The 15,850-nt window shown below is 56.2% G+C and overlaps 1 protein-coding gene across 1 annotated transcript in view; it reads left to right on the top strand.

Moving 5' to 3' along the window:
• The window catches only part of LOC102731934 (transmembrane protein 43), a 17,990-nt gene extending 2,140 nt beyond the window's left edge, over nucleotides 1–15,850 (top strand). Inside the window, exons 2-12 of the mRNA XM_006748720.3 lie at nucleotides 2,286–2,435; nucleotides 3,331–3,465; nucleotides 4,123–4,217; nucleotides 5,028–5,077; nucleotides 5,350–5,419; nucleotides 6,238–6,308; nucleotides 7,180–7,301; nucleotides 7,585–7,659; nucleotides 8,158–8,259; nucleotides 11,247–11,364; nucleotides 13,760–15,850. Coding sequence (XP_006748783.2) covers nucleotides 2,286–2,435; nucleotides 3,331–3,465; nucleotides 4,123–4,217; nucleotides 5,028–5,077; nucleotides 5,350–5,419; nucleotides 6,238–6,308; nucleotides 7,180–7,301; nucleotides 7,585–7,659; nucleotides 8,158–8,259; nucleotides 11,247–11,364; nucleotides 13,760–13,962 — 1,191 coding nt within the window. The 3' untranslated portion in view covers nucleotides 13,963–15,850. The remainder of the gene's footprint in view (nucleotides 1–2,285; nucleotides 2,436–3,330; nucleotides 3,466–4,122; nucleotides 4,218–5,027; nucleotides 5,078–5,349; nucleotides 5,420–6,237; nucleotides 6,309–7,179; nucleotides 7,302–7,584; nucleotides 7,660–8,157; nucleotides 8,260–11,246; nucleotides 11,365–13,759) is intronic.

The following is a 15,850-nucleotide window of genomic DNA, read 5'->3' as shown; positions in this document are numbered from 1 at the left end:
GAGATATGGGTGGAGGAAATCACCATCATCCTCCATTCCAAGACCCTCCATGTTTACTGGGATTTTGTTTTGGAATGTGGGCCGAGTGTGTCCTGTCACTACCCAGCCTACCCTTCCTGTAGACTGAGATATACCCTCCTGTGCCTTTCTTTCTTCCCTCCAAGGCCTTCCATGAGCTCCTCTCTTTGACGTTGGCTCCTAGATGTATGCTGAGGGGAGGCCCAGAAGGAAGTTATGCCTTCTGGCTTCCAAGTTTGGGGCTGTGCTGCTAATAGCAGGACGGGCTCCTTTTCCTGCCACTCTCTGCAGCTGGCTCCCAGTGTTCAGCTCTCCTTACAGCCCAAGAAGTGAGGAATGAGGCTTGGAGCAAAGTGGTAGGAGAGTGGCCTCTGTTCTGTCCAGATATGAAACTTAATTCTCCCTCTTAGAGGCTGAGTGATCTGGGCTGATGACTTAACTGATGAGCCTCTGTTTTCTCATCTGTGAAATGGGGTAGCGATAGCTTGCCTGTGATTGGCCTGTGATAGACTGGAATGTTGCCGTTGTCATCATTCGATGGTTGATGGTCACCTCCCTGCCGGCAGTGAACTGCTCTACTGATGTTTCCCAATGATATGGAAAGTTAAGACCATTTCTGAATCTAATGGACATCTGGACTCTGGCAGGCCTGGGCTGGGGACATTGGGGGACAGTCAGAGAATATGGCATCAGCCTTATTCAGGCAGAGACTAACCTGAATCTCTCCTCTGGCCCCCTGTGCCAGGAACTTGGCTCACTCTGAGTGCACGTCTCAGAACCGCTTTACACCTTTGTGACTTTTGTCAGCTTACCCCCAGCGATGGCACCAGTCTTGGTGTCAGTTGCAAAGAAAGCTGTTAACATTCCCACCCTTAGCGCCTGTGCATTACGTCCTATGTCCTAGGCACTGAACTGTCTGATAATTAAGTCCTTTGGTTCTCACCAGAACCCTGTGTACTGGGTTTTTATCCCCATTTTACTGATGAGGAAATGGACGGCATAAAGGGGTCAATTGCTCACCCAAGATCCCATAGCTTGAATTGAAACCCACTCCTTCTGGCTCTGGAATTCTGCCCTTAACGGTGATACTCAGTCAGCAGTGGACACACTTCAAACCATGCTTCTGTTATTGGTTGGATAAAACTTGACCCCCTGACGCTGGAGCTTGAGGCCTCTCATGAACCTGCCTGGATGTGTCTAGCTGCCCTCAGTTCCCTCCACCCAGGCCTCCCCAAACCCAGCCAGAGCAGATAGGCAGCTCTGCTCCTGGAAGCACTTCCCTCACCACTGCTCAGACAGTTCCCCCTGCTAAGGATGCCCTTACTCCAGAGTCTGCCTCTGAGATCCCAATCAAATGCCGCCTCCTCTGGGGAGCCTGCTGTGATCCCCCAGCCGGAAGGGGTCCCCTGTTTGGCACAGGATCTGCTCCTCACCAAGCACTCAGCATGGCTTAGTACTGTTTGTGCCTGCCACTCGATGGCCCTGCAGCCTGTTGTCTCCTTGCCTCACCCCTACAAGACCCTGCATGGCCCTTGGGAAGCCGAGCCACCGTTTGATGAATTGAATTAATAATATATGTCTAATAACCTCTTTGTAAAGCAGTTTGGCAGTTTCTTAAAAACATACATCGTCCCTGTGATCCAGCAATTTCACTCCTACGTTGGTATGCATTACCCAATACCCAAGGGAAATGAAAGCACAGGTCTTCATAAGGACTTGTACAGGAATGTTCATAGAAGCATTGTTTGTAAAAGCTAAAAACTGGAAACAACCAAAATACCCACCCACTGGTGACCGAGGCAACTTACGTGGTATACTCCTAGATGGAGTACTACTCGGCCATGTAAGGGAATGAGCTACCACTATACCCCACAGTATAGATGACCCTCCTCAGAATCTGGACAGAAAAGAGCTGGTGCTGTATGATGGCCCCATTTCTATCGGGTTCCATAAGAGGCAAAACTAACCTATAATGATACAAATTCAAATAGTTGTTACCACTAGGGGCTGGGGAGCAGGGAACATTGGCAGGAAAGAGGCACAAGGTAACTTTCTGTGATAGTAGAAACATTCTGTATCTTGATCTGGATGTCAGTCAAGTGGGGTAAGCATTTGTCAAAGCCCATCAAACAGTATGCTTAATATCTGTGCATTTTACTGTATATAATTGAAACTCAATGAGAACAGTATACACAAATAGCAAAATTCAGTTTACTTTTTAAAAAACTAAGTTTCATTTTGATTTTTTAAAATATTTTTTTCCTCAGTATTCCAGTACGACTAACAGGAGAGAACATGTCAAAACGACGACCAACCCCCAGCCAGGCTTCTTGGAGCGGCTCAGCGAGACCTCGGGTGGGATGTTTGTGGGGCTCATGACCTTCCTGCTCTCCTTCTACTTAATTTTCACCAATGAGGTAAAATGTCTGGCATCCCTTTGTGCAGAGTGTGGATCCCTGCAGTATTAGAAAGCAAAGGCTATGAATCCAGAGGCTAGAGGTGGTAACAGGGCCTAAATTTTACAACAGGTGGGGTAGGGGGGAGGGAGGGTAATGGTGCTGAATTAATCAGAATTCTTTCTCTTGTGACCCATCTCATAACTGACCTAAATAGGAAGATGAATGAATTGGTTCACATTGCCTGAAATCCTGGGGTAGCTACAGCTTCAGGCATGGCTGGATCCAGGTGTTCATGTTGGGTCACTAGGAGTCTCCATTTTTCCATCTGTTGCCTCTTTTTCTCTCTTACGGATTTTTCTTTGACAGGCTTTTCCTTTTGTGGTGGTAAAGGTGGCCCAGCAACTCCAGGGTCACATCCAACAGCTTAGCAGCCTGATCTCTTCCAAAATCAATTTAGCAACAGTTGCAGAGAGATATCTCAGTGTCCTGGCTCGTCTCAGTCCTCTCTCTGAACAAATCCCTGTGGACAGTGGACCCATGTTCTGTTTGGCTAGGCCTGGGTCACATGTCTGGGGCAGCAGTACAGAGGGGCCCATATAAACTACAAGGACTGAGAGGGGGGAGGAGAGAAGACAGAGAAAGATGGGGGAAGGGGCACACAACAGACAAGCACCAGTTGTTCCCAGCATGGAGTAGTGCTGAGAATTAGGGGGGTGGGGTATGCAGCAGGAAGAGGGCTACCTGGGAAAGCAGGAGTCCTTGGCTCCAGTTCTAACTGTGCCACTTGCTGGTCCTCGGTTTTCCGACTGTAAAATGGGGAGATGAGTCTCCATGCTTCCCGTAATGCACTGCAGTAAGCACACCTGTGTTGAACCACACCTGAGTTGCAATCCTCACTCCCGTTTGCTCACAGGGCCACGCACTGAAGACAGCAACCTCCCTGGCCGAGGGGCTCTCACTTGTAGTGTCCCCCAACAGCATCCACAGCGTGGCCCCGGAGAATGAGGGGCGGCTGGTGCACATCATTGGGGCCCTGCGGACGTCCAAGGTAGGTTTGGGGCTGCTCAGGGCACATTGCTCAGGGGACCAGATGCTCAGGGCAAACTGCTGGATGTTGTGTGGTTGAGGATTTTGAGCACATGGGCTCTGGCGATGGACACACGGGTGTGACTCCTAGCTGCACCACTCAACAGCTATGTGGACCAGTCACTCCCAAGTCTCAGCATCTTCATCTGTAAAATGCAGAGAGTACCTGTAACAACCTTGGGGGTGGGGGGAAGCTTTTAAGAGTTAGTGGGATTAGATGGCTAACCTTTTGGCATGGTGCTTGGCACACGGCCGGAGCCTTACGAGGAGGTGCTTTAACAATTATGCTCTGCCTGTGTGGCTAGTGCAGGGCTGAAAGGTACTCTGGTTATCGGACCTCTCCTGTTTGAACCCTAAATACACTGTTGTTGGCACCATGCCATCGGACCGTGCCACCCGAGCCGGGACTGTTGAGACTCCTGGTCCCCAGGCAGTGGGTGTGAAGGACTTAGGCCAGGCAGCTTCACCTGACTCTCCTGCCTGAAGCAGCCATGGTAGTCTCCATCCTGTCCCTGGCCTCTACCTGTCTCTTGTCCAGTCCCACTTCCTCTGGCATCCTAGGCTCATGTGAGTCTTGGCCTGTATTCTGTTTTTTTGACTTGTGTGATTCTTTTCAAAGCTCTTGTCTGATCCAAACTATGGGGTCCACCTCCCGGCTGTGAAGCTGCGGCGGCACGTGGAGATGTACCAGTGGGTGGAAACCGAGGAGTCCAGGTGAGGTGCCGGGGAGTGAAGCCTCAAGCAGGGATAACGGAGGTACAGATGTTAGGATACGATGCAGGTGGCTTTCGATTTTGACACTTCTGAAATTTAAAGTATTAAATCTTGTCGGAGAAGTGTCAGATTATCCCGAAATTCCTCATCAGTGATCTTTTGTTTGGAGGTGGCAGTAATCTAATGAGAGTGGTTCCAAGAAGGAGGGAGGATGAATTAGCCCCCTTGTGGAGGACGTCTTCCGGGGATGCCCAGGATCGACACGTGCCCAGATCCAGGCCGCAAATAGTGCTTTCCTCTGTGTGGGCTCTGTGTTCTTGCCCAGGCCAGAGCAGAGGTGGCCCTGGCTTACGTCCTATCCATTCTAGCACAAGTCTGAGGGCAGGTGTCCTTAGGCAAGCAGGGGTCACTTGGAGCTGAGCGGCATGGACTGTGAGTGAGGGGTGGGGAGGTGGCTAGGGGAGCCAGGGCAGCCGGCGGGGGGGCCTCCGTGGGGCTGTCCTGGTGCAGATGGTGCAGCCAGGTCCCTGAGCCCAGAGGTCAGGGCTGCAGCCCTTGGTGTGGGCCGAGTGGAGGCACATTTCAGCTCAGAATACAAAAGCTCTTTTCTCCAGTGTGGGCCTTTGAGGGATAGAGCTGGCTGTGTGGCGGGGAGTAAGCACTCTGTCTCCCGGCTGCTGCAGACAAGGCGGCTCCTTTTGGGGATTTTGACCTGGTCGCCCCGAGTTGCTTCCAGCTGGAGATGCTTAGGGATGGGAATGACTCTGGGGTGAGAGGCTAACTCTGGGGCTGCCTGTGCTTTCCCCGCAGGGAGTACACTGAAGATGGGCAGGTGAAGACAGAGACAAAGTACTCCTACAGTGAGTACCGGGCCCCCCCATCCCTGCACACATGTGGTCTCTGCCCTCAGTGGAGGCTGACGGCCCTGGGGAAGGCATGGAACAAGGCATCGGGAACCCTGGGTGCCAGGCCTCAGAATCCTGCTCTTCCATCCCTCCAGCGAGGCTTCAGGAGCCGCCCCTTTGGCCCTGGAGTGGCCACGGGCTTGGATGACAGGACACAGAGCCAGTGGGCCTAAGACACATGGCCACTCTTACCATGGTCTCTGAGTTGTTCCCTCTCCCTGTGACAGACACCGAATGGAAGTCAGAAATCGTCAACAGCAGAAACTTTGACCGAGAGATTGGCCACAAGAATCCCAGGTGAGAGCTGCGTGCCCAGGCCTGACTGAGCACAGTCTTGCCTGCCACTCGCAGGTCCCCAGCCTCAGCTTCCTCATCTGAGTGATGGGATTGAGTTCTTCTGTCTCCTGAGCTGATGGAAGTCTGGGACATGGCTCTGAGGCCAGTTCCTGCATGGGGCACCAGGAACATGGAAGCAAGACCCAACTTTCTGAGCCCACAAGGCTCCCCTCAAACAAGTCATGAACGTAAGGCCTGGACTGAGTGCCTGAAGGGACTTGCACATCCAGCGCCAGGGAGGCATTTTGTTAACAGCCGTGGGGGTGGGAAGACAATCAAGAAGGGCTTTCAGGAGGCAGTGGAATTTGATGTGGGCCTTTGTAGGATTTTGGCAGAGGGCGGTTAGCTCAGAGACACGGGGGTGGTGAGATGGGCTTAGTGTGGAGCGTGGCTGGAGCTGTGGTAGGGCTGTTCCCCGGGGGCGGGGGGCAGGGGGGGTTTCGGAGCTCCCTGGGGCTGGGAAGGGTCAGGGAGGGTGTGAAGTCCACAGAAGGTCCATCTGACAACGGGTGGCTGGGGAGGGACAGGCCAGTAGGGGTCTAGGCAAGGAGGTACGAAGCTCTGGGGGATAGGAGATGGGAGGAGGGTGCTCCACTCAGGCGAGGGGGACAGGAACGTCCTGGGGGGTAGGCCTGGTGAAAAGATGTCCACAGTGCCTGGGCTGGTCTGGATTTGCAGGAGCCCCCTGGGTGGGAACCCTGCCGGGCATAACCTAGAGAGACCCAGAGAGCTCCTGGCCGGCGCCCTGCTCTGCCAATAGCTCCTTCTCTCTCCCACAGCGCGATGGCGGTGGAGTCGTTCACGGCAACGGCCCCCTTCGTCCAGATTGGCAGATTCTTCCTCTCGGCAGGTAAGTCTCTGGCCCTTCAGATGAGCCAGCAGCACCCAGAGGCCCTGTGCTTCTACTTGGCCGCCTCCCAGGAGCTCGGGGCCCTGCTGCCCTAGTGTGGGATGAGCCTGCACTTGCCCGGCATCGAACTTTGGGCTGGGGGCCAGAGGGAAGGCGGGTCCCCAGGAGGTGGGGCCTGTGTAGAACAGCCCCACCCCAGCCAGGCTCCTCTGAAACATGGGCTCTTCCCGAGGAGAACTGCCAGGCCCTGCTGCCCGATCTGACCAGACGGAGCAGAGCGCCCCAGAGCCAGTGGTAGAGACAAGGCAGCCCCCCAAGGGCTTCACCTCTGAGCCCCACCTGGCATCTAGCAATTCATTGCAGGCGACAGCCCCCCCCCCCAGCCCAAGTGACTCCAAAGAGGCTTTCCAGGGACAAGACGGCACCTGGGGTGGGAGAGAAAACACATAGGCCCCAAGTAGCCAGGGTGAGGGAGGAGCGGTGGAGGCCCAGTGCTCCGCCAGGATGCTCCAAGGCCTGGCTTGTCTGCCGTCTGCCCTATCGCTCAGCTGGGGACTGCTGTGCCAGGCAGCCCCGGCCTCAAGTGCACTGCACGCAGCCGGGGAGCCAGGCACAGACGGGTGCCTGCATCCGAGGCAGAACAGGTGCAGGGCTCAGGCTGTTCCCAGAGCTGCCGTGGCTCCCGCTGGCCGGGATGGCGGACAGGGAGGCTTCCTGGAGGAGGCGGAAACTAGAGGGGGCCGGCAATATGGAAGGAGGGATTGGAGAAGGGCACTCCCGGTGGGAAGGAGGTCAGGCTGAGGGGTGTGCAGGTGTGGGGGGGGCGATGTTCGTTTGCACACTACTGTTGTAATCGCTGCACGCTCCTCAGGCCTCATTGACAAAGTTGACAACTTCAAACCGCTGAGCCTGTCCAAGCTGGAGGACCCACATGTGGACATCATTCGCCGGGGAGACTACTTCTACCATAGCGAAAACCCCAAGTATCCAGAGGTACGCAGGGGCATGGGCTGTTCACATAGCGGAGATCAGGGCCCTGGGAGTGCTGCCCCTTGGACAACACACAGGTGGCACATTCCTGCTTGGGACTCGGATTTGGTTCAGTTGAATCCGCTTGGCCAAATGAGATTGGAGGGGAGAAGCCTCAAGGTGATGGGAGCACCTGGGCAACGGTGTGGAGGCGGGAAGAGCGTGGGAGCTTTGGGGTTCGACGGTGCCAGGGACACAGGCCCAGGCTGGCTGCTCCCGGCCTCACTCAGCCCACTTCTCTTCCCAGGTCGGAGACCTGCGCGTGTCCTTTTCCTACGCGGGGCTGAGCGGCGATGACCCTGACCTGGGTCCAGCTCACGTGGTAACCGGCTTTCCCGGGGCGGAGCCAGGCAGGGCCTCCTACCCTTCCCCTGTGTGCAGTGCCCTGAGCACTCGGGACCCTTCCTCCAAGGCCATGTGTGCACGCACCCCCCTCTGCATGCGGCCGTACCTCTGAGCGGCTTTGGAACCCTGTGTGCCCCGCAGCTGTCCGTGGGCATCCGTGGGCCCCAGGTTACGGGGCTGTCCCCCTGCGGCTTTACAGGGACCTCCTAATGATGCCGGTGAGAGTTCTGCCAATCGCATGCAGCTTTTCTTCCCCCAGCCCTAGTTTTGGCTCAGGTGCCTGACCAAGTCACCTGCAGTCCCAGCCCTAGCCCCAGGCTGCTGCGCCAGGTCCTCCCCCGAGCGTGGAACGAAGCGGCTTCGCCAGGCTCGTGGCTGGCAGGATCTCCTCACTCCTGTGGTGGGCACACCGCGCGAGGGGTGCTGGGCCGGGCCGGCTGATGCCCTCAGCTCTGATGCTAAGGCCTCTGACCAGGTCACTGTGATCGCCCGGCAGCGGGGTGACCAGCTACTCCCCTACTCCACCAAGTCTGGGGACACCTTGCTTCTCCTGCACCACGGGGACTTCTCAGCAGAGGTGAGTCGCTGCTGCCCATCTGTGTGAGCAAGGGGCAGGCATCTCCCTCCCTCCTTCTCCCTGCCCGTGGTTATTCAGTAAGTGCCCGCACGGGAGGGCGCAGCCAGCGCAGAGGCGGGGGGAAGAAACGGAAGGAGTAAGAGTCGTGCAGCGGACTGTGTGGCACGAAGGATAGCAGGGGAGGCCCAGCAGACTCCTCCTTCCCAGGCTTCCTGTCTCCTGCGGGGGGTTGGGGGCGGGGGGGACACTCATCAGAAGAACCAAAGAGTGAGGACCCCCTTGTGCTGAGTGTTGTGAACTGGGGGCGGGTGCCCTGAGAAGCAGACAGGGGTACGGGAGATTGACTCTGACAGTGGTCAGGGCAGGCCTCCCTGAGTGACAGTTTGGCTGTGTCACAAGTGAAGGGAAAGGGGTCAGAGCCGGCAGCATGGGGGGTCAGGCAGTCACTGAGGCAGGAATGGGAGCACCAGGATTACTCCTGTGGATGCCGCCCAGAGAAGAGGCAGGGCTGCCCAGTGGGCAGGGGCTCCCCGTGAGGGGTGGGGGGTTAGAGCCCCAGAGTCCTGGGACTGGAGTGAGGGCCGGCACCCTGTCCCCGTCTGTAAACTGGGGGGGGTCATGCCTCACCCTTGTCCCATTCTTGTGCTGATTAGTTAGTTCAGTTGCATGCCCTAAAACTTAGCCTCTCTTCTCTAGGCAGAAACCCTTCTCTTTTTTATTTTTTTAAAGATTTGTATTTATTTATTTGAGAGAGAGAGAGGGAGAGTGAGCATGAGAGAAAGAGAAAGAGAGAGCGAGTGCACGCACACCAGCAGGAGGAGAGGCAGAGGGAGAGGTGGACCCCCTGCAGAGCAGGGAGCCCGATGTAGGGCTCGATCCCAGGACCATCATGACCCGAGCCGAAGGCAGACGCTTAACCAACTGAGCTACTCAGCCACCCCAGAAACCCTTCTCTTTAATGGAAAAATCGTTTTGTGTTGTTGATGAACACAGTGTGTCACCGGTGGGAAATTTTATTCTTGCATGGAGCAGGACTGCAGGACTTTTCAATCCATAAGGCATTGAGATGGAAAGGTGGTGGGGAGGGGGCAGGGCATGGCTGTGGCCCTATGACCCTATTATTAGGCCCTCTGCTGCCATCCTTCTCACTTCAGCCCCCAGCCCCAGGTGGTGATGGGCCCCACCTTCTCCTTTATCCAGGACCAGGGTGTGACAGGCTGCAGCTCACCTACCCAGTTACCAGCCTCAGGGCAGGGCTGCCACCTCCCACTTGGATGGGCATGAGTCACCCTTTCCATCGGCAGCTCTCAGCGAGTTTCTAAAATTAGGAGGCCCTGCCCAAGCCTCCTTTCTGTCCGGCAGCTCCGGCCCCACCCCACACTTCAGCCTCCTGCAGGTGGAGGTCTGGGTCTCCCAGCTGTTTCCCCAGAGAGGAGTGGCCTCCAAGCTTCCCAGGAGGGAAGGCTCAGACCGGGCTGACCACTGTGGGCCTCCGGCACAGTGTCTGGGGTCTCTGCCAAGCAGGGAGAGAAGGCCCTGAGCTGAACAGGTAGCGAAGGCCCTGAGCTGAACAGGTAGCGAGGGCCCTGAGGTGGAACCCGAACCCTGCGAGTCAGCACACCCAGATTCTAGTCCCAGAGGCAGGAGGGCTCAGCGTGGACAAGTGTGGACACTGGAGACAGCCCCAGCTCAAGCGGGCTACAGGACCTTAAGCCAGTTGTTTATCCTCTTGGAGGATAAGAATTATGATCCCTACCTTATTTGGTTGTTGTAAAGATTATGCATACGCTTATTCCGAGTCTCAGTTTCCTTATCTGTACACTGGAGATAAGTGTGTCTACCTTGTGAAGTTAGTTTGAGGACTAAGTAAAGCAATACTGGAAAGCACTGAGGACAGCAGCTAATAGATGGTAGGCAGTAAGTGTTAGCTGCTGTTACTGTTACTGTCCTAGATAATGACGGGGGGCTTTCTAAGGAAATGGCATTCACGCTGACATCAGAACAATGTGTAAGAGCTGGCCAGGCATGACTGGGGGCAAACCTGCTCCAGGCAGAGCTAGCACATGTGCAAAGGCCCGGGGGAGGGAGGAGGACCCTTGACCTGCTCCCAGACAGGCGGCAGGGCCTTGGCAGGTGGCTGTGGGGAGAAGGTGGTGGAAGCAGGGAGGCCAGTGGGGAAGAGGCTTCTGCAGTGGTCCTGGTGGGAGAGGGTGACGGTGGTGAGCGATTTGGGGAAATGGGGACACAGCATTGACAGGACTTGCTGATGGGCCGGATGGGAGGTGGTCCCGGCGGGGAGGAGCGAGCCAAGTGAGACACCCCGGTTTTGGCTTGTGCAGGCGGGAGGTGGCTGTAGCATTTGCTGAGGTGGGCTCAGCAGAGAGGAACAGTTCGGGGGGATGGGGGAGGCTGCAGGGTCGGTGTTGGACGGCACAGTGGGCAGTGGAAGGCCCAGGGCTGCAGCTCGAAGCCGGGGGGTGGGGGGGCACTGGCCGGGAGGCACCAAGGAAATGGATGGAGCTGGCGGGGAAGGCGCGAGACTGAATCCGCCGCAGAAGTGCAGCGTGCAGAGGGCAGCCCGCTGAGAAGCAGGGGGCACGCGGAGAGCAAGGTGTCCCGGAGTCACGGGAAGGGCATCCGAGGTGAAGCACCACACATGACACTGTCGGGGGGGGGTGCGGTGAATGACCCCAGAAAGGAAGCACTGTCGTAGGGAGGGCCGGGTGCATTCCAGCTGACGCAGCGGGCCAAGGACTCCTGACCTTGCACACTGCTATCTTCTGCCCCGTCCTGTGCTGCACCGCTCGGGCCGACGCTTAGGCCTGGGTGGGAGAGGTGCCCTTAACTCCCCTCGTCTGCTTAGAAACGGCCAACAGCTCCTAGCTTGGTGTGGAATGTACCCCTCAGCACCTGCGCCGCCAACTGGGGAGGCTGGGGGCCCCTCAGAGACATGAGGTGTGATACCCGCCCCCCACCTTGTCCTGCAGGAGGTGTTCCGTAGAGAACAAAAGAGCAACTCCATGAAGACATGGGGCCTGCGGGCCGCTGGCTGGATGGCCATGTTCATGGGCCTCAACCTCATGACCCGGATCCTCTACACCCTGGGTAGGTGTGCGGAGACAGGTCGGTGGGTGGGGGGGTGGTCCTGCTCACCCTCCTGCAGCCTGTGTGCCTTCTCCGCTTCTCACACCGCCCCTGGCCCTTTCCAGCCTGCTGCAGTGATCCTCGGGGCAGAGACCGGGCATTTGGCCGTGTCCGTGTCCCACTGCACGGCACTGGGATGAATGGGCCGAGGAAGGCAGACACGAGAGACAGGTGCTTCAGGGGTGGGGGTGGGGGTGCCAGCTCCTAGGAGGGTGATCTAGGCCTTGTGATCTGAGGATCTGGTCCGTCTGGCCCCAACTCTCCTGCTCCTTCCTAGCCCTTCACTCCACGAGTGAGTGGGCACGGCGAGGAGACTAGCCAGCCTTTTGAGCCAGACCCAGAATCGGTTACATCAGAGCTCTGGACGCCTGGGCCGTTCCCTTTCCTGTCTCAGCTTCAGTTACCTCACATCTCATGGGCAGAGTTTTGTGAATGTTTGGCAAATAGGAAACACCCCCAAACCATAATGCTTCCCTCCCCCACCCCAAGACCTGGGCTCGATTTGGGGCAGCCAACAAGTTGGAGCACAAGGCAGAGTGCTGGGCCACTCACTTGGCCTGGTCGGCACCCGTGAGCCCAGCAGTTGCCAAGTGACCCAACCTGGCGTTGGACTGAGGCCCCGGGTGGTTGAGTAAGTGCTGGCCCCACACTGTTGAAATAAGCCTGAGCCGGCCCCCCACCTCCAGGATTTCACTGGCTACTGGCCCAATATGGTGAAGTCTAGGATCCAGTGAATCCATCTGGACTTACGCTGCATGGCGCATCTCAGGGGACTTGCATGCAAGCCTTTAGCTCATCCGATGATTGCGTCCAGCCTGTGCTGGGCCCCACAGAAACCTCTGCCCCATTTACCCTCTCCCGCTGGGGAGAGGTCTGGCCACAGTACCTCCCAGGCTAGGAGGGAAAAGCACAGTTCCTCCCCTCCAAGGCTTTCTCTGGACCGCTGAGTTGGGCTCAGAACAGCCAGCCGCATCTTGCGCACCATTTGGGAGATCAGAATCTGATCAGAATCCTCCATCTTCCCTTTGCACTGAGCCCCTCCTGGCTGTGTGACCTTGGGCAGGCCTTTTCCCCACTCGGAGCCTCATCCCCTATCGTGGGAGTCCGGCTCAGAGGGCCCTCTGATTCTCTCCTCATCTGGAACGCTGACGCTCAGACCCAGGACAGATGTCAGAGCGCAGAGGGGTCAGAAGTGCAGGTGGGGTGACTGGGGAAGCTACAAGACAGAAGCACGCGTTCACTCCTCTGTTCGGGCAGTAAGTACTTATTGAGTGCCTGCTGTGTGCAAGACCCTGCTCTCGGCCCTGGAGACTATGTGGTGAGCAGGACAGACAAGGTCCCTGTCCTCTCAAGGCTCAGAACCATGACTGAGAGCTCAGCTCTGGGCTCACACCGTCTTGGGTTTAAATCCTGGCTCTGGCACTTTCTAGCTCCAGGACATTGGGCAAGTTGAACTGCCTGGGCCTTGGTGACCTTGTAGGTAAAATGAGGGTAAGAACAGTACCAGCCTCCCTGGGCAGGCACGAGCATTTGAGGAGATGGTCCACATAGTGCCCGATGCATGTCAATGCACAAAAACACGAACTCTGCTTATTAGGGGGGCCAAGGTGGGCAATATGTGGGAACAGACCAAGATGAGCCAAGAGGTGGCCTGCAGGGTCCTGTAGTCATGGCAGGGCATTAGGCCTTGCTCTGCAAACCCAGTGGCAGCAGACCACTGGGGCCTCCTAGAACTGAGGGAAGGTTCCCCCCACGGACTGACGTCAGCTACGGGATGCCAACCTGGAGGGGGTAGACAGGCCAAGGACAGTGTAAGTCCAGATGGATTCACTGGATCCTAGACTTTACCATATTGGGCCAGTAGCCGGTGAAATCCTTGAGGTGGGGGGCCGGCTCAGGCTTATTTCCCTCCGCCCTGCACAGAGCTGGGCACAGAGATAATTGGTAATGACTTGAGTGAACAGACACCTCCAGGAATGGCCGAGGAGCCCAAACAGGCACCCACAGAAGGTTCTGCCCAGTCTCCTTTGTGAGTGTGCAGCAAATGGAATGTGCCACCATCACGGGCAGATGTCTTCTATTGGCCTCAGACTGATAGCAACATCCATAGTTTTAGGGGCGACAGGGCACTTCCACCGGCCTGCTCCCGGGAGCGGTGCGAGGGGCGAGGGGCGCACGCCTTACCTGCGTCCTCCAGCTCTCACAGGAGGCTGTTTGCCTTCCGCCGCGAGCCCTCTCCTGTCCCGGACCAGGCAACACAGGCCCATCCTCATCTACAGACGGGAATGATCTGCTCACCTCTGTGACACAGAGCGTGGTGGCCTCGGAAGCCTCACCACCTTTCTCTTCCTCACAGTGGACTGGTTCCCTGTCTTCCGAGACCTGGTCAACATCGGCCTGAAAGCCTTTGCCTTCTGCGTGGCCACCTCGTTGACCCTGCTGACCGTGGCGGCCGGCTGGCTCTTCTACCGGCCCCTGTGGGCCCTCTTCATTGGCTCTCTGGCCCTGGTGCCCATCATCATTGCTCGGACGCGGCTGCCATCCAAAAAGCTGGAGTGAATCAGGCCCCGGCACCCGCCCCACACCTGCATGATCCTCAGGATCCAGCTCCTTCCCCCGCCCTCCCCTCCCCCCAGCCCCTCTTGACCTCGAGTCAGTTTGGGTTCTGCTCCTGCTCTGCTCCTCAAGGGGCCAGACTTGGCAGTGTGCATGGAGGTCAGGTTTGGTGTTCACCGGGTCACGTCTTCCCCACCCTTTTGCTTGCCAGCGGGCGGCTGTGGAGCGCAGAAGGCAGCTCCTGTCTGGCAGTGTGACAGGCCTTCTCCTTGCTTCCTTCCCTTCTCTTGGGACCGCGTGTGGCCGGTTCACGTGTTTCGCTTAGCTGAAGTCTGCACACAGGGAGCTGGTGACACTCCGCACAGAACTGCTGCCTGGTCACTCACTGCCCCTCCTTCTTGGAGACAGGTGCCAGGGCTCTGCCCCAGCTGCCACCCACTCTGTGAGCCCCCGGGGCCAGCGTCCTCAGCTGTCCCTGAGCAGTGCTGAGCGCCAGGACGGACTAAGCGCGCACCCCCCCACACACGGGCGCCACACACCCAGCCTGGGCACAGAACCCGCCTTGGTGCTTAAAAAAGACCACCACTGAGGTCATTGGGAGCAAAATTGGACATTTGGTGGGCCTAACGTGGATTTTATGGTTTGGCAAGAACTTGTTCGTGTGTAGGACTTCCAAAGGTCCCGTCGGCTATGTTTGCCTTTGTTACACTTCATGGGTAAGCTACCCGAAGAAATTTAAAATCTTTAAATTTCAAGATTTAAAGAAACAAAGCACTGCTTGAATGATGAGCAAATCAGACTGTTACAGAAAAACTCCCTGTAATCTGTCCGTTGAAGTTAATTCAGGCACAGGAAGGTATTACACCAGGGTGTGACGTGCTGGCTTAAAAAAAGTTACCTCTGGCAGTACTCGGGGCCAGTGGGAGGCCTGAAGATGCTTCTGAAGCCAGTGTCAGCCAAGGGATTCCACTCTGGGAGGAGATGGGATTTGTACAAGGTGGAGAAAGGCATTTCCTTTCATCCTTTGGCTTCAGAAACTACCGATTTCCTTGAAGATGAATTTTGAGTTTTTAGTCAACCTTTAAGGAAGAGGCTGGAAGCTTTCTGATCCTAAGTGGGCTCCCTCAGAGTGACCCCCATCAATCTGAATCAGGAGCCGGAGGCCTGACCTGAGGCTTGTGCAGCTCTCGGGCCTCATTCCTTTCGTGGAGGGGTGTGGGGTGGGGGCTTTTGGGTTAGCCGCTGGGCCCCGGCACCTGCCTCTGAGTGACTCCTGTCACGTCCGCGTCTGCAGCTTCACTCCTACGTACAGTCTACCTGCACTTCACCCCGTCCCCTCTCACCCCCACTGAAAGAGCAAGTATGTTGTCACTTTGATGGTTTAAAAGATCTTTCCTGTACCCTTTATCTTTTTATGACTTGGACTTGTTCTGCCTGGCTGGGAGCAGCTACTTTCGCAAATTAGTCAGTGGCTGAGTAAGTGATCGGAACTCCTGAAACTAGCAGCCTGACAATCTCTCGTTAGCCTGCGAGGTCTGTGGTGTGGCTTGAGATTCTTCACACCGACAACAGCCGGCCCCAGAGATGACTTCTCTGGACTTAAGAACTGAAATAGTATTCACTCCTGCAGTTGTCACTGAATCTCTCAACTCTTAAAGGATGCTTCTGGAAATAAATACAACTAGGTGGTAGCTACATACAAAATCTGTGGGATTTGGTTTGTGTAACTTTTCCTAGTACAGATTTTAAATTACTACGAATTTCAATAGTGTTTTTAAAGGGCAAAAGAATGTTAAGAAATATTTGAAGTCTTTGGAAAACCATGAAATTTGTATTATCTTTGTATTTTTTGAAAAAATTCAAAATAAATTTCGAAATAGCTTTTACAGGA

Source organism: Leptonychotes weddellii, unplaced genomic scaffold, assembly GCF_054177405.1.
Source record: "Leptonychotes weddellii isolate Sample4059 unplaced genomic scaffold, ASM5417740v2 HiC_scaffold_180, whole genome shotgun sequence".
In the NCBI taxonomy this organism is placed as follows: domain Eukaryota; kingdom Metazoa; phylum Chordata; class Mammalia; order Carnivora; family Phocidae; genus Leptonychotes; species Leptonychotes weddellii.
The sequence above is the reverse complement of the archived record's forward strand: the minus strand, read 5'-3'. Positions and strand labels throughout refer to the sequence as shown.